Source organism: Anopheles bellator, chromosome 1, assembly GCF_943735745.2.
Source record: "Anopheles bellator chromosome 1, idAnoBellAS_SP24_06.2, whole genome shotgun sequence".
Classification (NCBI taxonomy): domain Eukaryota; kingdom Metazoa; phylum Arthropoda; class Insecta; order Diptera; family Culicidae; genus Anopheles; species Anopheles bellator.
This window is the reverse complement of record NC_071285.1, coordinates 12,865,849-12,886,416: the sequence shown is the minus strand read 5'-3', so window position 1 is coordinate 12,886,416 and position 20,568 is coordinate 12,865,849. Positions and strand designations below refer to the sequence as shown.

The following is a 20,568-nucleotide window of genomic DNA, read 5'->3' as shown; positions in this document are numbered from 1 at the left end:
GCTTGTCGCGGCGCCTTTGAATTACACCGAAGGGGGAGTTCCACTGCCCACCCGAGTGTCACGGTTCCGGTTGGCAGGATCCGGTCCGCGCGATCCGAATCTTCCCACGCGATAATAAACGCCGTTCGTGTGTTGCGTTCCCTTTCGTTCTTTTCTTGGTCAAATAATTTCGGAAAATAGATGAGTAACAGCAGGCGCTCCGGGAATTGTCTCGTTTTAATGAGCGAGATTTCTGTTTACTCCGAACAACTCCGAACGCTGCTGAGGGCCGTGTCAATGGCCCGCAATCCAGGACGAATCGCCCGCCCACCGTTACTGACCGGGCGCAGGTCGAGGGCAGTGTGTGTCCTGTGGACCATTGAACTCCTGACCGACTCCAGACACCGTCGACCATTAGAAAGGACGAGACGCCTGACGGTTATGGCCTCGCGCTCTGCCAGGACACCCCGTAAGGACCGTGGGGGGGATCGCTGCGCGCGACCAGCTGTCTGCGGACACCTGTAAATACGCACACAAACACAGGCACGCAGGCCGCGAACTCGCTCACTTTTCTCACCGAACCGTGACGCGCTCGGTCATTTTCTCACGCTCACCACTCTTTCTCGTTCGCTCTCGCTCTCTCGCTCTCCCTCGCTCTCGCGTTCTGATCGCCGCTCTCGGCGTGTGGGGCCTGAACTCGATGGGGTCGTTTGCTGTTTGCTGCGTTTTCAGTTTTCAGTTTATTTTCAACAGTCGAAACAGTCGAAAGTAATAATGCACCTTCCGTTCCCCTTTGCTTTTGCTGGCTCTTACCCCTGTCCTGTTGTCCTCCCATCGCTTCTACTCCGTTGCTGAGTTGCCGACCCATCGTGCGTGGTCCGGGTGCCTTTTCCGAGTGAAAATCGAACGAAAATGCATGTCCAAAGCATGCGTGCCTTCGTGTGTGACAAAATCCTGTGTGCCGTGCCCGTGCCGGGAATCGGTGCCAGAGAATGGCGCACAACCACAACCCACAACCCGTTCCCCTGTTCCAGCCCGTGAAAATTGGATTATTCATTAGCTCCCCAGCTCCCCGCAGGAAAATAGTTACGCCAAACCCCGGGCTGGGGACGGGTCGGAAAATGTGCGGAGCGGTCGGTCCGTCGGCCGAGGACCTGCGGTTGCGGTGGATGTGAATTTTTGATGCTCGTAAAATCAATACCGAGCACGGAGATCTGGAGATAGCGCGAGTGGAAAATTGATTTTATCTCGCAGCCAGCTCGCAGGACCAGCGCCCGCCTGGCCAGCCCCCACGCCCAGCGGCAAGGACTCGGTCCTCGGAGCGAGCCAGAGAGCGAGAGCGTGAGAAAAGCGTGTTCCAAGTGCGAGAGAGAGAGAGAGAGAGAGAGAGCGCGAGAGAAACTCCGGCCTGTCCCTGTCTGGGGCTTTGGGGGAAAAGTCGACGCAAATTTTCTCTCACCGCGCGGCCATCTCCAGTGCCTCCGCCCCGCTCCCCGCCCCGCGTTGGGTAACGTGTCGTTGGGCTGCGGAAATCGGAAAGCCCGGGAGCCCGGGGTCCGGATGTGTGTATGTGTGTGTGTGTCGAAAGTGGAATGGAAATTCGATGTGGAAACGGAACCGAGCCGGGGCGGATGTTTCGGAAATTGAAGTGCCCTTTGTGTGTTTCTGGTGGGGTCGGCGGTGGTGGTGGCAGCGGCGGATTACTTCTTGGCCGTTGGGAAGAGCAACTCCGCGTTTGGCGGTGAGAGATTGCGCGAGAGATGGACACGAGGGAGTAATTAGGAAGTCGAAGCAACTCGAAGGAACTCTTGCGCCAAACGCCAGCGCGAGAACGAGAGCTGCTCTGGGACCCTCTGCGGACCGTGGAAAGGCCTCTGCCGTGCGGAAAATGGCCGATCAACAACACAATGCGAAGGGGGAGGACAGCAGCAGCGATTCAACAAATACCGAATCGCAACCTCATCAACCGATCGGGCCCCTCACGATCCGCGGGAGGGCTGACGGCGAAAGGGGAAGGACCGGCGGGCGGCGAAGGCCGTGGCGACATACCTTAAAAATAGAATTTCGGTTTTTCGCGCAACCGACCCCGACGTCGCCGCCACCGTCGCCGGTGAGATCCGCTGGCCTCCCCCGTGGTCCGAGAGAGAGAGAGAGAGCGCACACGCAGCGAGTGAGCGAGATGGATTGGGCCGCGGTTGGTGGATGCGTGTTTTTTTATATTTAGACCGCGATCCGATTTTCTTCCCGCTTTCTCGAACCCCCCCCGCCCACAGACTCTGGATCCGGTATCCTCTGGGTCGCAGGGATTATCGGTCCCGGAAGGGACCGATCGGAACCGGGTCACCTTCCCAAGTCACGCCTGAACGGCCCACCACCTTTCGGGTGCCTTTTTCTTCCACCTCGAGACAGATTTGTCGCTTCATTTGTCGGGAAAAATGTTTGACAAATTTAGCTCCACGGTTCCATCTTCGCGTGAAGTGCGTGACGGGAGGACTATATTTTTGCCTTGGATGGTGCTGGTTTCTTTCGCTTTTTTCCCTTGTTTTTTTGTGGTTGGCCATCCCCGCCGCCGTTGGGTCGTGCGTGACGATGACATTTTCGTGTGCACCGAACACGGACACCACAGAGAGAGAGAGAGAGAGAGAGGTGCGTGTCGCGTTAGTATGTCAAACGCACGGCAGCGACGTTGATGATGGGCAAGATGTCAAAAAGGTTGAGCCGAAAAAAAAAACAAATAATGGCGTGGGGGGGGGGGGGGACCTCGGCCACGTGCTGAGCAGCATTCTTTGCGTGGCTTTGCGTAAGCGCACCCAGTCAGTTCGCGTAGTCTGCGTAGCCATCCTGCGGGAAGACGGTGTCCTACGGAACGGGAGAGACCCAGCTTTAACGAGAGCGAGAGAGTGAGGGCTAATTTTTCGGCGAGTGCTATCCGATGTCCTGCTGAGGACCCCTCGGTCGGTCTCCCTCTCTCTCGTCTGTGCGTGAGTGAGTGAGCGAGAGACAGATTGGAATTGGAATGCGAGGAGCGCGGTTGTTGATGGAAGTGCTGCTTTGTCCACTCGCACACATACTCACATACAGGCACACAGCTACAAACAATCGCGACACGGTCCCCAAAGGGAAGCCCCACGAGTGTCAAACCGCGCGCCAACGGACCGCAAAGTAGGCTAAGTTCTAAGGGGCCCTTTCGTCGGATTTCGGAGACACAAAGTGACCCGTGCCGGGACGGAAGTGTTTGTGGTGAATCGGACCCTCCGGAAGTGTGTATGTGTGTCTGCGGCAGGTGTTGTGACAGGTGTGCTGTGCAGGGGTCCAACAGAGAGCCAACAGAGGTCCAGCATCACGCGAACGAAGCAGCTCCAAGCTCCAGTGTTTCCAGTGTTCCGTCGTGGTGCGCGCTCTACCAAACGAATAGTTCGAATCCGCAACAGACGCAACCCCCCCCCGTCAGACCCGGAGTGGGGCGGGGAGGTGGGGGATTTTCCCGGGAGGAGGATGGAGCCCCGACGGCAGGCGTGCGTCGCTTCGAATTGAGTGAAAACGTCGCGCGGTGCAAAATCGGTGTCGGGTTTTAATCGAAGAGAGTGAGAGAGAGTGAGAGTCCTCTCAGAGAGCGAGTGAGCCCCGTGTCTGAGAATCGAGTTTTCCGAGTTCGATTTTCCCGTGTTCTTGGGGCACCCGTTCGGCAACCCGTCTTGTTGTTGTTGTATCCGATTGCCCGATTTCGAACTCCGCGCGCGCCGTTCGCTTCCTTCCGTGGCCGGAGAGAGCGGGCGACCAGCGAGAGTGAGCAGTGAGCAAAAACCAGCAAGCAGTGAGCCCCACTCGAGGCGGCCGTGGAAAACTGTGCATCGCAATGCAAATGGGGCGGCCGTGTCTCTGGTCGTCCGACGGTGTCCTTGTTCCGATGGATTTATTTCGTTCGATTCGCTTCACTCGGAAAATCTCGGTCCCCGCTCGAAGGTCCCGCGCGTGCCGCTAGTGGCCCAATAATGGCTGGCTGACTTCATCCTCATCTCGCCGACGACGAAGTGATAATTATTTATTTTCTTGTTTTCCTGCAGGCACTTTGGGTAGGCCGGTCGCTGCTGTTGTGTGCTGCTTTTCGGCTGCTTATTTTTAGGAATGACAACCCACTACGACCACTACGGCCAGCAGTACTACAACTATCGCTCCGACCACTACCACCACCATCGCACTCACCAGTGGGCGCCGCTGGTCCCATTGCCATTTCACCGACCCAGCAACAGCAGCGAACGTGAACAGTGAACAGAGTTCGTGTGAAGTGCAGAAAGTAGTGCCCCCCACAAAGATTAGTAGTGTCCAGTGTCACTCGCCCCATCACTCGCCCCCTGTCGCCACATACACAGAGCCACACAGTTCGCGGCATAGATGTATTTGTTTGTTATAGATTAAAGTTTGGCATCTGATAGTTACTAGATATGAATAGTATTGTTATACTGAGTTTATGGATACTGCTGCACATTAGCAACACATCTTGTCAAGGTAAGTGCCACTCGTTTGGCGACTAATCGGCATTCCTTAATTCCAGCCACGGGTGTTGCTGCTTTCGGGTGTTGCGAGTGTCAGATGGAATTGTGGTGCAAGCTTGAAAATCTGTTTCTCTGTCACCAGTTTGGGTTTGGACGGGGTTTTCACAGGCATTAAGCAAGATTTGGGGGCATATTTTACGTCAACCGTCGTCTGATTTAATCGCAATCGAAGAAAGGTGTGAAGGTTCCCGCTGAAGAGGGAATGGACTCTAAGGCCATTCTTATGGACAGCTCGAATGAGGAGCTTTCCAACAACATTTGGAAACATTTCTCCATTCCGAACAGAATTGTTGTAGACCAAGACACTTCAAAAACCATACATAATAAATATTAGAGGAAAACCTTCGGGAAAAACGTTTGGGTTCTTTGGGTAGTTATTTTGGGATAATTGAAATGCACTCGTTGGGTCTTGCAAATAGGTTACTTGATATATTAGGTTGGGGAAAAAGTAACGTCGATTACTTACTTCAGCGACCAATGCCTTCAGCGATCGATATCTCGTGAAGTATCGATCGTACAGTTTCAAGTTTAGGCTCGTTTTAAAGCTGATACTTTACACTTAAAAAAGTGCTGTCATTGTTTATTGTTTGTTCTATTCGTTTATGAGATACAGGGTGTTAGGTCAGTGGAGGTCAACGAAGAGAAAATTAGGTACATTTTACAGTTTTTGTCCGAAAAAGGCGAAAATTCAAGTTAGGCCGCTGAAATTGTGCATGGTGTTTGTGGTTCCGATACTCTAACCGTTAGTAATGTGTAATTTTGGTTTCGTTGACCCTTTTGGGTTATTTTCGTTAGTTGCACTTCGCACAGGCAGACCCGCCATCAAAAATGTCGATAAAATCACAGACATAATCAAAGTAGGTCAGCATTTTAGTAATCAGAGTATTGACCAGGACCTAAAGATTAATAACAAACAGTTTTAAGTGGCTACAACACACATTGGCTAAACCAGGAAAAACGGCTAGGAAGGGTCTACTGGGTATATGGTGGAACTTGGAAGGAATCGTTTATTATGAGTTACTTTCGTGTGGCTAAATACTAAAATCAGTTCTCTACTGTCAAGAATTGGACCGTTCAAAGCTAGTAATTGACCAGAAACGAGCAGAATCGGTCAACGAAAGAGGTTTTGTGTTCCATCTGGACAACGAAATGTTACGCACGTCTTGACTGACTCGCCAGAGAGTCCGGGAGCTTGGCTGGGAAGTTTAAATGCATCCATCGTATAGTCCGCACCGTACACTTAACGATTGACACCTTTTCCATCCATTACAAAATTTCCTGAGTGATGGAAAACTAAGATCGAAAAAGGATTGTGAAAATGGATTGCTCGAGTTTTTCACCAATAACAGCTAAGCCTTATACAAAAGTTGGATTACAAAGGTATTTTTAGAAAGGCAACAAATTTATCAACAAAATGGTGCATATTTGATGCAAATCGGACCATTAAAAGCATCTTAATTAAAGTTTTGAAATACACGCAAAAAACATCGATTACTTTTTCCCCAACCTGATATAATCAGGGCTAAACTTACAATAGTTTTGCAGATCTCTAATATTTTCATCGGAAACATTGGATACCAATTTACGTTCAAATCCTCGATGTTTTCGAAATCATAAAATGGACCACGTCCCAAACTAAGCTTTGCAGCAAAAATTTTGTCCAGAAATGTAAACATCGTCGTTGTTTTTCACGAGCTGTTTCGCGTTGCATCAAACTCTTCTTGTGCATAAAAGGCAAATCGTTCATCGAGCAGGCCTTGATTATTTCCAAATGTTGACGGCCGCCGGACGTCCATCTCGAACAGTCGCACAGCAGAATCCATCAACAGATGGTGCGTTGCCACGCTTGGGATTGGGGAGTTGGACTAAATGGTGAGCCACAAAAAAAAGCTGCCAATCTACAAATAAATAAACCGAACGCATTACGAATTCCACGAAGCATTGAATTATCGGCGCAGATCTTCGCCGAACATCGCCGGTCGTCCCAAACAGACATCGGTGGCTGGCGACGTTCTCAATCCAAGTAAGCATCGAACGTTCGCATTGGCAATGCTCAATATAAATGAGCGAATTTTCTCCTTCGACACACGGGAACAAGGTTAGTTGATTCTTTCTTGCTTTGCTGATGGAAAATCGAGAAAATTCAGGAAAATTTCATACGAATTTCGAGAACGGGGTAGCGTACGGGGCGATTTTCTTTGTGCCAAAGTTTCCTTCTACAAGGACGTTAGTCGAACTGCTCTAGGCAGGCGCCGGAACAAGTTCGATCACATTTGCGCTCCCATTGTTACCCCCATTGTGAAGCGCACTGCGATTGTCTCGAAGTCGCTTCGAACGGGCGATGCTTTTGTCGATCAAATTGTGCACCGATTATGGGCAAATTTTATTATCCCCGTAACACGATCCGTTCGGGAGCCCAATTTTCCTCCCAATTTTCCCATTCAACCGGTTCTAGTGAAATGAATGATTCGGATCTTGAGTAGTGGCGAATAAAGGGCGATTGCCGAAGAATTATATAAAAAACCGAGGTGGGTCACTGGTGAGTTTTCAACAACAGCACTGGGACGATGACGGACACGGCCCCCGTTTAAAGGTGGGCGCGGAATAGAGAACAACATCCTTGTTAAGCGAGGCTGAGAGTCCAATTTGGACGAGAATTGTGAAATGTAGAGCAAACTTGTTAAGCCCTTTCCATGTTCCACCGACGACGTGCGTCGTGCGCTCACCCATTGCATTCCCTATTCAGCACGGCTGAGCCCTACAATGTTTTGTCGCTGCTCCCGGGGAAAACCCTTCCCGGAATGAGGTGCGGTGCGCGGTATGTGTCTGTGTTGTGGGAAAAGCAACGTCCGTAGTTGCACCGAGCGCCGGCGGACTTTCACCTTACATTCCCCGGGTTCGACTAGGCAGAAGGGCACGGGGCAGGACGACCTCTCGAGGCCCACAGGATGGTAGTTAATTATTTGAACAACGAACCCCCGCTGGGCTGGTCCGGCCGGCCGGCCGGCGGGCTGCGGCGCGTGAAAAATACAGCCCACAACACGGAACGGGAGCACGAAGAACGCCGGGTGGGTGGTGGGCGCGGGGTGGGTGGATGAAAATTGTGTGGGAGCCGGTGCAATCGAGTGCGCCCGGGAAAAGTGTGGGGCCGGAAAGAACCGAACAAAAGGCAGCACGACATGGCGGTGAAGCATAAAGTCGCTCTCGGTCTCGGTCTTATGCTCGGTCTAATGCTAATGCTCGCGATGGGAACTGGTGGGATGCGTTGTTTGGGGGGTGCTGCGGCTCCCAGCATTGTTTGCCGTTTTTTTCTCTGCAGAGTTACGCGTTTTGGAGTCACTTCCTTAGGACGCGATCGAAGAAGCAGAAGAAAGCGTAATCAGCGGGGCTCAAAGAAGGGCGCCCCCTTTATCGGGGGTTCGATTGGCTTTCGGAGGCATGTAGGCATCTCATTGTTGGGACCGCTCATTACGGGGGGTGCGTCGCCGGGAAAACTCCGACATACATTCCACGGCCCGCAGCTTTCGCTTTCGCGTCAGCCTGTCAGGGTCCGCAGCGCCAAGTGCGTAACACATTTCCCCACATACGCGTGCCACTTCCGGCGTGTGACGTTGGGAAAGTTGTGCCTCCGTTTTTTTTTGTGTCGAAAGAATTCCCGTCAATCCCAGCCCCAAATCAGCCCCGGGCGGTCGGTCGGTCGGTACGCACTCTAATGGCGCTCTGTTCCCGCGATTCCAGGGAAAGCCTCCCACAGCTCGCTCCCAGGAGTTCCGGGAGCTCACTTTACATATCCACTCCGCCGCGGGACATGTCAAGGTGCGAGCTACGGAATGAGAAAAAAAAGCTCGGGCCGCTGACGTGAGAACAACGAAGTGTGCACTTGACAGGTCCTGGCTCGGGCTGGCTTGATGTGCTCCCTCACCCCGTTATGGCCCGGTCCGGGCCCGGCTAAGTGGAAGAAGAATGAGCCTTAATCACGTTCGCGTTCGTGTCCTGTCGGTGGCGGGTCGGGTTCCACTCAGCGACCGCCGGGACAGGTGCTGAAAGTGCACCTCGCTCCATTAGACGACACGAGACAGCCTGGCTGGCTGGCAACAAATTATAATACCCGACGGTTCCGCCCCCCCCCCCCCTCAAAGGACCTCCACCAGGAGGGGTCTGAGGGTATTAGTATGCACGTTGGCAGCCAGCCGGACGGCTAAGTGGACGGCTGCGTCGGCCCAGGTCAAGTGGCTTCCGCCCAAAAACCTGCTCTCTGTCTGATTGCGTCAGCCGATCGATTGAAGTGTGTCAATTAGGAATTTCCGATTCCGAGCTCACCTCTCTCCCTCTCTCTCTCTCTATCTCTCTCTCAGATGAAACAATATCCGTGCTGAGGGGCGAAAAGGTGGAGCTGGCGTGCCCGATCGACATCGCGACCTGCGGCGAGCTGCATTCCCTCAAATGGTTCAAGGGCACCGAGCGGATAGCGGTCGTGTCCGGTGATGGCGAGGTGGCCAAGGTGGAGGGCAGCCACCACGACCGGCTGTCGCTGGCCCACCTCGCCCAGACCAGCCGCCTGATCTTCCGCAGTGTCGAGATCGCGGACGAAGATACATATCTGTGCGAGACGACGTTCCTCGAGCCGTCGGAGCTGTGCGAGAACTCGGGCGCATATAGTGTAGCGTTAAATGTTTACGGTAAGTCCGGAAGTCCCGACCCATCCATCGCCGTCCGCTCACCTCTGCGGTTCCCTCTGGTTTCAGCGGTGCCATCGGTCATTACGCTGCAGGATGGCAATAGAAATAGTATTAAAAACGGGTCGCACATCGGACCGATGCGCGAAGGCCAGGACCTGCAGGTCGTCTGCGAGGTGTACGGTGCCCGCCCGGAACCGGTGATAAGTTGGCATCGGTCGGGGCGCGTAGTCCGCGGTAAGTATCCTCGCCAGGGGTGATAATGATGACCAGAACTAACCGGGACGGCTTTCCCTCAGATACGCTGGTGGTTGAGGAGCACAACGGATTGTACACGGTGAAGTCGACCCTATCGTTGACCCTTTCACGGCAGGAGCTGGGTGCCACCTACAACTGTCGCGTGGAGATGAAGGAACTCCACCTGACGGTGGACAATCAGTTCCACATCGATTTGCAAGGTAGTCCTCGAACTCACGCCTTGAGTTCTTAGTCCTGGGATCTAACGACGCTCTTTTCTCTTCGTTGCAGTGCGACCCACGAAGATCAACTTATCCGGCGTGGAACATCACACGGTTCAGGGGACGAAGGTTTTGCTTCAGTGTCAGGTAGGTGGCGGGCAACTCTTTAAGGTGTCCAGCACTAGGAACCGTGTCTCTCTCTATCGCAGGTCAGCGGAGCAAGACCAGCAGCCAACATGACCTGGTACAACTCATCCAAGCTCATCACCGAGGAGTCCAGTGAGATGACTTCAATTAATACTAAAACAGTGAGTACCTAATGATCGACTTCTCCCACTGGATTCAACCTTGTCCTCTTCTACAGTATCTGCAGAACGATGGAACCTTCGAGACGATCAGCCAGATGATCTTCACGGCGACCCGGTTCGAGAACGGTGCCTCGATGCGCTGCGAGGCGGACAACATAGTGATGCGGGAGGACCTGGACCGGCCGCTGCACGACACGCTCACGCTCGAGGTGATGTGTAAGTAGAGACACTGGGATCACTGTCCCTCCACGTTGTCACTAATCCTTGGGCCGCTGCTGTAGATCCGCCGGTGGTGTCAGTCAAACCGGACAACATCACCGTGAACGAGACGCAGGACTTTCTGATCTTCTGCGACTACGAGGCGAACCCGGCATCGCTCGAGAGCGTCAAGTGGTACCGGAACCAGCAGGAGATCAAGGTGAGCGGGGCCCGGTACGAGGGCGGCAACCCGGAGCAGACGGCGCTGCTGGTGAAGAACTCGACGCGCCACGACATCGGCGCCTACACGTGCGAGCTGTCCAACTCGATCGGCTTCGACGTGTCCGATAACGAAGTGTTCGTTGATGTGATCTGTATGTGTCCCGCGGGGTGCTCGAGATGGCGGAGATCCTGTTCGGTGCTAATGCTCGGCTCCCCGTTGCAGATAAACCGACGGTGATGCTGACGATGGACCCGGACACGCCGGTGATCGAGAACGACCAGGCGAACATCACGCTGCTGTGTAACATCGTGGACGGGAATCCGATGCTGTTGACGCGGGTCCGCTGGTTCCTTGACGGTGAGTTTCTCAAGGAGTTGCCCGAGTGCGAGGAGGCTACGCTCGGGACGGATGAGAATCTGTGTGAGGTGGATCCGAGCAAGATGTTGCTGCAGAACGTGGGCCGTGAGTTCATCGGGAACTACTCCTGCGAGGGCTTCAATCTGGCCGGCTGGGGTGATGTGAGCGAGGATAGCTCACTGGACGTGTACTACGAGCCGGGTAATGCGTCGATGGTCCACTTCCCGACGGTGGCCGTCAAGCGGCGCAGTGTGACGTTTAACTGTTCGATCGAGGATCGGGGTAATCCGGCTGCCAGTCGGTATCGGTGGCTGCGGGGAGGAAAACCGGTGATGGATGTGGTGACTCCTTCGTGGACGGTCGATCCGGTTGGGCTCGATTCGAGGACGACGTTCTCGTGCTATGCGTACAACGAGGGTGGCGAAGGATTGGCCGCGGAAGAGAGCCTGGAGGTGCACGCACCGCCCGCTTTCATCCAGAAGTTGCAGCCTTACACCGGGGCCCTGTTTTCCACCACCAATGTGTCGCTTTCGTGCCGGGTGGAGTGTATCCCGTCGTGTACGATCGCCTGGTTCAAGGATGGGATCGGGATCGAGGCGAACGATGAGCGGTATTACATCACCAGCATGTACCTGCCGGCGGAACCGGCCACCGGGGACTTCGAGAGTGCTTACTCCGTGCTGGTAAGGACATCCCTCTGACTACAGCTTACTTTGGCCTCACTCTCGCTCTCTCTTTCTCCGGTAGCATTTCAACATGTCCGCCTGGCCGAACGGCATCCTGGACCGGATCAAGGACAGCTCGAACTATTCATGCGTCTCGACGAACAACTCGGCCGGCCCCGGTGTCCGCAGTACCACCTACTTCGGTGTAGAGTGTAAGCAGGATCTTCGCTTCAGCTGAACCCAACCTTAGCTAACGACCTTTTTTTTTTTGTAGATCCCCCCGAGAACACGACCCTCTCGAGTGCGACCATCTCCGTGGAGGAAGGACGAGTTCCGCCGAAGATCGTGTGCTCTTCGCGCGCCTACCCCGAACCGGCATTCTACTGGACGCGGAACGGGAGGACGATCGCCAAGGGTAGTGCGCTGATCGTGGAGGACGTGCTGGGGAGGAACGACGCGGGTCATTACACGTGCACGGCGTTCAATAAGCACGGTAATCACTCGACCGATGCCTACATCGACATACACTGTAAGTGGGACCCCCAGAACTGGAACCTAGAGTCTGGAACTCAGCGATTTCCTACCCCACAGATAAACCCACGTGTCAGATCGTGCGAAAGGAGATCGAGGAAGGGGAGGTACTGATATGTGTGGCGACCGGTAGTCCGCGGGAGTCCGAGTTCGAGTGGAGCGTCAAGTACGCGAACGAGACGGTGCAGAGTCAGCACGTTAAGAGCGATGCGTACGAGAGTGTCCTGACGCTGGACGACGACGTGTCCTCGATGCGGACCTACGTGTGTGTGGCAAGCAATAATGTTGGCGTTGGGACGCCGTGTGAGATCGAGGTTGCTGGTAAGGATCAGGATCCGTGGACCAGAAACTGGAACTGGGCCCGACACTACTAAGCATTCTCTCGCTCTCTCTCTAGGCTACGTGGCCTGGTGGCTCAAGGGGGACGTGCTCACCCCGTACATCCTGATCGGGGCCGTGGCGGCCCTCCTGCTGGCCGTCATCCTCGTGTGCATCATCATCATCTGCATCTGCCGAAGAAAGCGCCGGCAGGAGAAGTGTAAGTACCTTCGCGAAGTAGCAAATCGCTTCCGAATCAAATAAGAACACAATAGAAGAACAGCAACAAACAAGTAACACGAACAACAACAAAAAAAGCAAAAAAAGAAACCAAAAGAGAGAGAGAGAGAGAAACACAAACACCGACAACACGGTGAACAGGTAGTACCCAGGCTTTGTTACGTTGTTTTGATTTTCGTTATTGTTTTCAATTGTGTTGACAGTTTTCCGGAGATAGTTCAAAAAAAAAACTCTACCGGAAGTCTCTCTCACGCAACCGTGTGTGTCGATGTGTGTCGATGTGTGTCGAACTCCGCGAAGGATGTGTTGCTATGCCAACCGTACTGAGGACGTAAACGAAAGGCATAGCAACTACCCGACTACTGCGCTGGAGTGACTTTAGACTTTACAACTTTTCTCTGCATTCTCTATCTCACTCACTTTCCCACTGTCCTGTGTGGACCAGGACTTTTTCCATTGTCCTTTGAGTCTTTGACCACACTCGTCGCGCTGCACACTAAACACGGCGGCGGCCTTCCTTCTCTTTGATCGTGCTCTGTTAACCCCTTTCTTTGTCGGTGTTTTAGTGCAAAGGAGCGTCCTTACTAACTACTACTAGTACTACTACTTAGCCACTTTTACTTTGTCGCGTGACCGCTGTTTCTATGTTTCGGTTCGCTTTTCGGTTTGTAACAAACAGTTGTTTGCAACATTTTTAACTCGTTCGCAACATCGCCGCTTCGCTTCGCTGCGTTGCGTGCCATTTTTGCCTCTCTGTCCATCCGTTCCTCTTTCCCCCATCCCCCAATAGGTTCCCCTGTTGTTTGTGGTTTGTTCAGTTCAGTGTTTGTCTTTACGATTCTCCGATTTTTCTTGACTTCATCGTGTTTCCTGTTTTTTACATTCTTCTACTTTTCTTAACTAAAACCCCCATTTTGAACTCGTTCTCGTACTACGCGTGCGTTGCGCCACTCACTCACTCGCGTAGCTTCTATGCACATGGAAGAGATCGAAGACGCAGAGTTCTCGTTTATGAAAGACCGCAGGTAAGAGCCGCGCCTGGCGTTTCATGTTTTTCACCCGTTTCATCCCATCACTAGTCGGTGTTGTAGTGTTGTAGTTGGTTGATGTTTCTAGTACCGCTTTGTTCCTTAGTAGTTGTTAGTTTCTCCATCGCTAGTAGATGCCGGAGTAGCCGGAGGACGACGGTGGCCGGGAGTTCTAACAGAGTACAGCCAGACAAGCTAACAAAACATCCTAGACATCCTGCTCCAACGGAGTACTTATTTTGGTTGCTTATATTTTTATTTCAGTTCTTTAATTAATTACGGTTATTGTTTGCCTCTTAAGCTATCTATCCTTGCTGCTGTTGGTGCCGGTCAAATGTGGAGTATTTGAGGGACCTGAACAAAACACCCCGATTAACCTTCCAAACCTAATCGTATCCCCTGGCGTGTAACAACGGTGCCAAGGTTTATCCTAATGATGGATCGGAAAACTTAAATTAATTATCGATCCGTTTAGATATGGAACGGGGACCATTGGGACCTAGGCAAACGGGGTTCGTACGTAGGTCACCCCGTTGGTACACTAATCCTAATGTTGGTGGTCCGAGTGTAGCTTCAATAATTAACGAGTCCTCGCGAGGTCGCCCGTAGCAATGGAAAATCGGTGTCTAAACGGCAAAATTATGCAAATTCCCGGTCCCGGTTCTGGTGTTGGTGCGCCGGGCTTCGGCGGGAGTTAGCTATTAACCCGCGCCCTTTCCCGACCCATAGGTCGATGGGTCGGTGGTTTTTGGATTTTCCGCTCGCTCAATTGGCCCACTCGGCCGTCCCATTCTCTCTCGTGCAGGTGCGTCCGGCCACGGAAGGCGCCGGTGGCGGACGCTTCCGAGAACATCCGGCACTACGATCAGTCGCTCCGGTGGCGCATTCGGCGGTTTTTCGAAAAACGCAACAGCATCGATCTGTTGCGCATCTCCACGGCCAACGGTACGCAGTTCCGCTCGCTCGCTTTCCCTCCCTTCTCCCTGATTTTCCCTGATTTTCCCCGATTTTCCCGAAGCTCCTGTTCCGCTGTTCCCGTGTTTCGTGTTGCTTTCTTTTTGGAACTAAACTCGTGTTTCTGTGTGTGTTTCGTTTTTTCTTTCTTTTCTTTTTCGCTTGTTTTCTATTTTCTTTCTCATCCCTTCGTGTGTGGCTTCCGGCTTTGTGGCGCATTTGTTTGCCATTTCCGTTTTTCTCTTTTTGGCCGAAAAATGCTTATTTACTGGTTCAGTTATTACCTATGTTAAAAAGCCACAAACCTTACCCACCGACGACGACAACGACGAACCATCGCCCCCCTCGCCACCACCGGCACCCACCGCGACAGGAACAGTGGGCGGTGCTGCTGCTGCAACGGCTAGCGCGGCCGACGGCAGTGGGCCCCTCGGAACCGCGGCACGGGGCGATGGTGGAGATGAACGCGTACCGGAAGTTGGTACGGCGGCGCTAGGTCGCCCGACCACGGGAGGTATGGTACGGCATGGCACCAACGCAAACGCGCGGCGGAAGCGGATGTGGTGCCACGGAGCGCACCCGTGTCCTGGCGGATCGGTTTTTCCTCGAGCGTTTCGGGGAAAATCGATTCTCCGTGCCGGGTGCGTCCAAGGACCGCACGCTTCCGCTCACTCACTCACTCACTCACGCACCACACCATACACTACACGTGGAGAAGCCACCTCCATGAGGGAGGAAGGAAGCACCCCGAACCCACCACCTCCTCTGCGCAGGATGATGTTCCCGAATTTGCTGCCCGTCCCCGAACAGAAAGATGACTGGGCGAATGGTACTAAAGCTGGCCGTTACTCGGCTCTTCTTCTCTTTTCCTCTCTCCTCACAGTTACTGGAGAATCATCGACTGCTGGCGGATCCCAGATAGAACCAGGCGAATATGAAAACCTTCCGTTCCATGGACTGCAAACTCCTCCGAAGAAGGTAAGCGAATGAGGAGCGATGATTTTTCCTTAAGTCCGACGGCCTGGCCACTGGCCACGAGGACGATAGAGTGGTTTCCGCGTTGTGCACGTTCCGTGTTGGAGATGGGTCTATCGATGGCTGAGGCGAATGAGTTGTTACTTTTGAAGCGGGAAGGTTTCGGTCCGACAGAAGGTTCTGGGAGACTTATTTTTATACACTGTAATGGTAAACAAACAGCATACGGTGTTACAAAAAGATTCCAATCCGACTTGAGCTTGATTTGGGGCAGCCATTCAGACACATAATTTGTGTTATTTTGTTAAATATTTTGATATTTTCTTGAGCTCTCAGTTTTGAAAATAATTTAACTCATAAACTATGCAATGAGTGAGTCGGATTTGTTGAACCGTGTGCTGACGTATTAATGTGTATTATCATCTTCCTTTGGATTCTTCTAAATCAAGAACCTTTTAAAGCGAGACTCTTGTAGTTAAAGCGAGAGTTACTTTTAATGATGATAGGTTACCGATTGCAGCTCACTTTTTCGAGAATTAGCTTCAACAAATTTATTTTTTGAACTATAAAGCAACTGCCTAGTTTTCGTTGTAGTTCTACGACGCTTGAAGGCCATACTCCATCTAACTGTGACCAAAATATAAAAAACATTGGTTTGAGTCTTTAAAAAATAATCTAAAGTGAAACAGGACACATCCTGATTTTGATTAAAAAAACGTAACAAATAAGAAAGATATATTTTTCGACTGGACTATTTTGAAAAATTTGAATGTCAACTGTCGTAACTGTCAAAAGTGACGATACTTGAAATCGGTCTGTTTGCTTCAACAATCAAAGTAAGCCTTCTTCGACCGTTGATAGACCCTTCAACTGGACAGTCGCACTTCAGATTTAATGCGTTTCGTATGTGTTCATTGGTGTGATCCTTACTCGATCTAACAATGCTGTGTGCCCCCACTAACCCCGTGTGTCCCTCCCAGGCCATGCTGTGCAAAACTAACCTCGCGCCATCGCTGAAACACCATAACAAATCGCTCACGCCGTCCTGCTTCCCGACGCACCCGTACAACTACATCAACTACCAGAAGGACCAGAGCCTGTGCGGGCCGCCGAAGGGTGGGGCCGGCCCCGGCCCCGGGCTTCCGCACGCCCTGCACGGACCCCCCGGCCCGGACGAGTCCGGTTGCGGTGGTTTCCGGGTCGACGATTCCAAGTCGGCGGCCGAACAGCGGCAGGCGGCCGGAGCGGCCCAGCTGGCGGCTACCCTCGACACCAGCGACACCCTGTCCTCGCACAGCTTCGTCGTAACCGGTGGTGGTGGTGGTGGTGGTAGTGTCCCGGCACCGACGACGGGTCGCACGGCGAAAAGGAGTCACGCCGTCACGGAGAAGAAACTGATCGACCTGGAGACGGTGACGCCGCTGTACGAAAATCTGACCGATTCGATCCAGATCCACGAATCGACCATTCCGACCGGGGGTTCACTGACCCTGCACCAGGAGCGCTACCGGGTGAGCCTGAAGAAGCCGGGCCGGAAGTCGCAGGGCCGCTCGAACAGTGCGGTCTCGAACAGCTATTACGACTGCATCAAGCCGATCCCGGCGCCCCGGCACCGGAAGTACGCTTCGACCAACTCGCTCGTCTCGAAGGCGACCACTCTGCACCACCACCACCACCAGGGGGCGGGTAGCGCCAGCACGACCCGGTTGGATCCGATCTACATGAACCTGCCGCTCCTCGGGGAATCGTCGACCCTTCGGCTGCACCATCCGGACCCGGACGACGCCGCCGGGGACCTCTCGCAGGCCATCGAAGACGTGAGTACCCCGCCCCTCGCTTGCCTGCTTCCTTGTACTAACCCCCACGCTCCCGACCCTCCCCTCAGTACCACCCGGGTGGGCCCGGTAACCACTATCTGGAGATCACGCAGCGGCAGACGCGCATCGTCATCCCGAAGGAGCTGTTCCCGGTGGACAGCCGCGAGCAGCAGGCCAAGATCAACCAGCTGCTGCTCGTGCGCAAGGGTGGCGGTGGCGGTGGCTCTTCGACCACCACCGGCAGCTCGTCGACGACCGCGTCGAGCAGCGCGACCAACAGCTCCGGCCGGCGCCACATCAAGCTGCCTTTACAAAAACATCATAGCTTTAACTTCCAGCCATCGCAGACGGTCGAGGCGACGGTGCGCGACCTCAAGATCAAGTCGCACTCGATCAACTCGAAAACGCTGCGCGACTACCGGGGCCCCCCGCAACACTACCGCCCCACTGGCGGCGCGATCCTTGCCGCCCATCAGCAGCAGGACAGTAGCGAGGGCGAGTACTACGACCAGCAGCCACAACAGCAACATCCTCCGCGCCGTGGGGCGCCTCCACCGCCGCCCCCACCCGCAGCAGCAGCAGCAGCAGGACACTTTCCGTACGACACTAGCTCCGTAGCCTTTAAACCCATTACTCCCGTGCCAACGAGTACTTCAGCAATAATAACTACTACTAACAGAAAGTCGGTTAATATGTGTAACAATGACAAGTTTGCAATCAAATAAACCAAGGAACTCACTCACTCACTCCTCACCGTCTAAACCACGTCCCTGACTGACCCCCCTTTGTGTCTGCATGTGCCGCCTTTTACTAAAACCACCAGCACCAGCACCGACCGACGAGGATCCGGATCGCAGAAAGGTAAGTCCGAGCTTGCTACTACTGAGCTGTGTGGCCGATTAACAAGCACCCAACTTCTTCGGTGTTGCAATCGCGCAGAATTGCAGAATAAAAATTGTTTTCCACCAACAAACGACACGAGGCTGGGAATCTGGCAGGACACACGGCAGCAGCACGCGTTGTTTTGACTAAATTCTCGATGCTCTCGATTGCTCTCTTTTCCCGTTTTAGGCGAACGATACGATCAAAGCCAAAAGCAATACATACATTTATTAGGAAAACCCGAAAACCTTTTCCTAACAGAACCAAAACCTCCGAGCGCAGAGTAAAAGAGAGCGGGAGGCGTCCTCCAGACCCGAGACAGAATACCCAGTGATTGTCCCTTCGCTCTAGTTACTTACTGTACCCGAAAAAAAAACAAACGAAACGAAAGCAATTCGAGGTGAAGAGAGAGGAAGACAGAGAGAAGGGAGAGACAGAGTTAGGATCAATTTTATTCCACACGGCGCAACGGTACGTTGGCGTTGTTGTCGTTGTGGCTTTATCCTTATAAGGCCGGTGAAGGGCGTTAAGACTTCGAATCCGTTGCCAACTTACCAGCTCTGCAATCTACTGTAATACCACGTGTGCGTATCGTAAGACAATTACCAAAGAAGGGCCGATAACGATAGGCAAAGCGACAGACCGACAGAGAGAGAGAGAGAGAGATAGAGAGAGAGAGAGAGAGAGAGAGAGAGAGAGAGAGAGAGAGAGAGAAGGAAAGGAATAAAATGGACAATTTTTATTTTGCAATACGCAGCACGCAATGGGACACGTGTAAGTTGGTGTATGTGTTTTTAATTTGTGACTAGTATCTCGTGGTGTGGTGAGGTAAGTACGGTGCCCCAGTGCCCAGTAATGTCCTTGGCCCCCCCCACACATACAAAAACCCGTATCGTACCACTAGCCAAAGTACTAACCAAACTCAATGTTTGCACAAACTTTAGGCGTCAGGCGACTACGACTATACAACTTCCTTCCAATGCCCTTCCTTCTTCTGCAGGACGGGATCGTGTATCCCGAGGACGTGATATACGCGGACCTGGAGGAGAACAACTACGGCCCGATCAACTATAAGGCCGCCTCGATCTACAACATGATGAAGTTTAAGCGCAACAACGAATAGAGAGAACGAATAGAGAGGTGCTGGAGCTGAAGCTTTAGAATCGCGTATACTAAACACTACTTTTACACTACACTGCTGTGGCGTCTATTGTTTTGTTACACTCACTTTTGTTTTTGTTTTCCTGGGAACGGACGGAATAAAAAGAATGGCATCCGGCACCACCACGTGGTACGGGCTGTCTGTATGTATCGCTTTGTAGATGATGCACTTACCTTCCTTTCGAGCACCGCATTGCATACCTTTAGGCGCCTGAGGTGATACTCCGATTCTGATCAATTCCAGGCCCTCCAATCGACTCTCCTGCGTCACAGCACAACCTGTCAGAGTCCATTCTCTGATACTTACCATATGGCCAGACGCGCCGAACGATAATTCAATTGCTCCTAATGACTTCTAATGCACTGGCCCTCGGCGTGGCGGCGGCGGCGACTTCGGCCACGTTCTGCCACTTATCGTTCCCCGGCGAGGCCGAGCGTTGGCGACCCTTCCTTCCTTGGCCGTGGTTCTCCCACGGGGCACTTGTTCAATTATGTTGCCACTCCGGAGTGAAGTGTGTTGCGGAGTGTTGTAGGACACAGCAGATACGATCAATCTCTCTCGGTCCCGAGGGAACGCTGCACCGGTTGTGATAGGTTGTGTACGGAGTGATGGAGTTGTTGCGGAGGACTCGCGCCCGGGAGGGTGACTCTAGGCGACGACAATATGGCAGCCCCCGCACGGCGCGTTGTGTTTGTGAATTAATTGTAACGGTTTTGGGCGGAAGTGGGATTCGAGGAAAATCCGGGAACCAACTCCCATTAGAGGTGTCCATTACGAACAATGAGATTATTCTAATATCTACCGCACTTACGGTGAATCAACTTCAGCGTGGATTAGCGTGCCACCGAGTTGATGCGCTTTTGTGGCGGAAAACCCAAATCTTCCGTGAGTGGTTCCGTGTTTTGCGTATCTTCTTGGTGGTTCTCTAATTCGGTTGAGAAGTTCGATTCGTGTTTACGAACGCGACTAGACTTCGTCTGACCGCTTCGGCGAACGTGTCTTGCCCACGATCTACTAAAGATCTACTAGAACTACTCCGTTCGGATCTTTCTTAAAACTACGTGTTCGGTTCGAGTGATAGCCCCTTCGCGAGGAAATTGAATTCGCTACTGCAAAGGGGCACCAAAAATTGTTCAATGTTTGCTAGTCCTTGGTGAAACGGGTGTTCCGTGGTCCGACGAATCGGACCACGGGCCGTACCAGAAGTATCCAATGACTGGCGGGTGTTTGTGGTGCCGCTCGAA

At 52.9% G+C, this 20,568-nt stretch overlaps 1 protein-coding gene across 1 annotated transcript; it reads left to right on the top strand.

Annotated features, from left to right (window-relative positions):
- The first annotated feature begins 731 nt into the window (after positions 1–731).
- LOC131206151 (hemicentin-1) lies at positions 732–19,468 on the top strand. The gene is made up of 16 exons (XM_058198582.1): positions 732–747; positions 4,044–4,485; positions 8,888–9,211; positions 9,278–9,445; positions 9,508–9,666; positions 9,737–9,813; positions 9,876–9,974; positions 10,031–10,190; positions 10,256–10,546; positions 10,618–11,435; positions 11,500–11,629; positions 11,692–11,946; positions 12,009–12,269; positions 12,346–12,486; positions 15,372–15,466; positions 19,163–19,468. The coding sequence occupies exons 2-16, from the start codon at positions 4,422–4,424 to the stop codon at positions 19,283–19,285; spliced, it is 3,165 nt and encodes a 1,054-aa protein (XP_058054565.1). The 5' UTR covers positions 732–747; positions 4,044–4,421; the 3' UTR covers positions 19,286–19,468.
- The last annotated feature ends 1,100 nt before the right edge of the window (positions 19,469–20,568 follow it).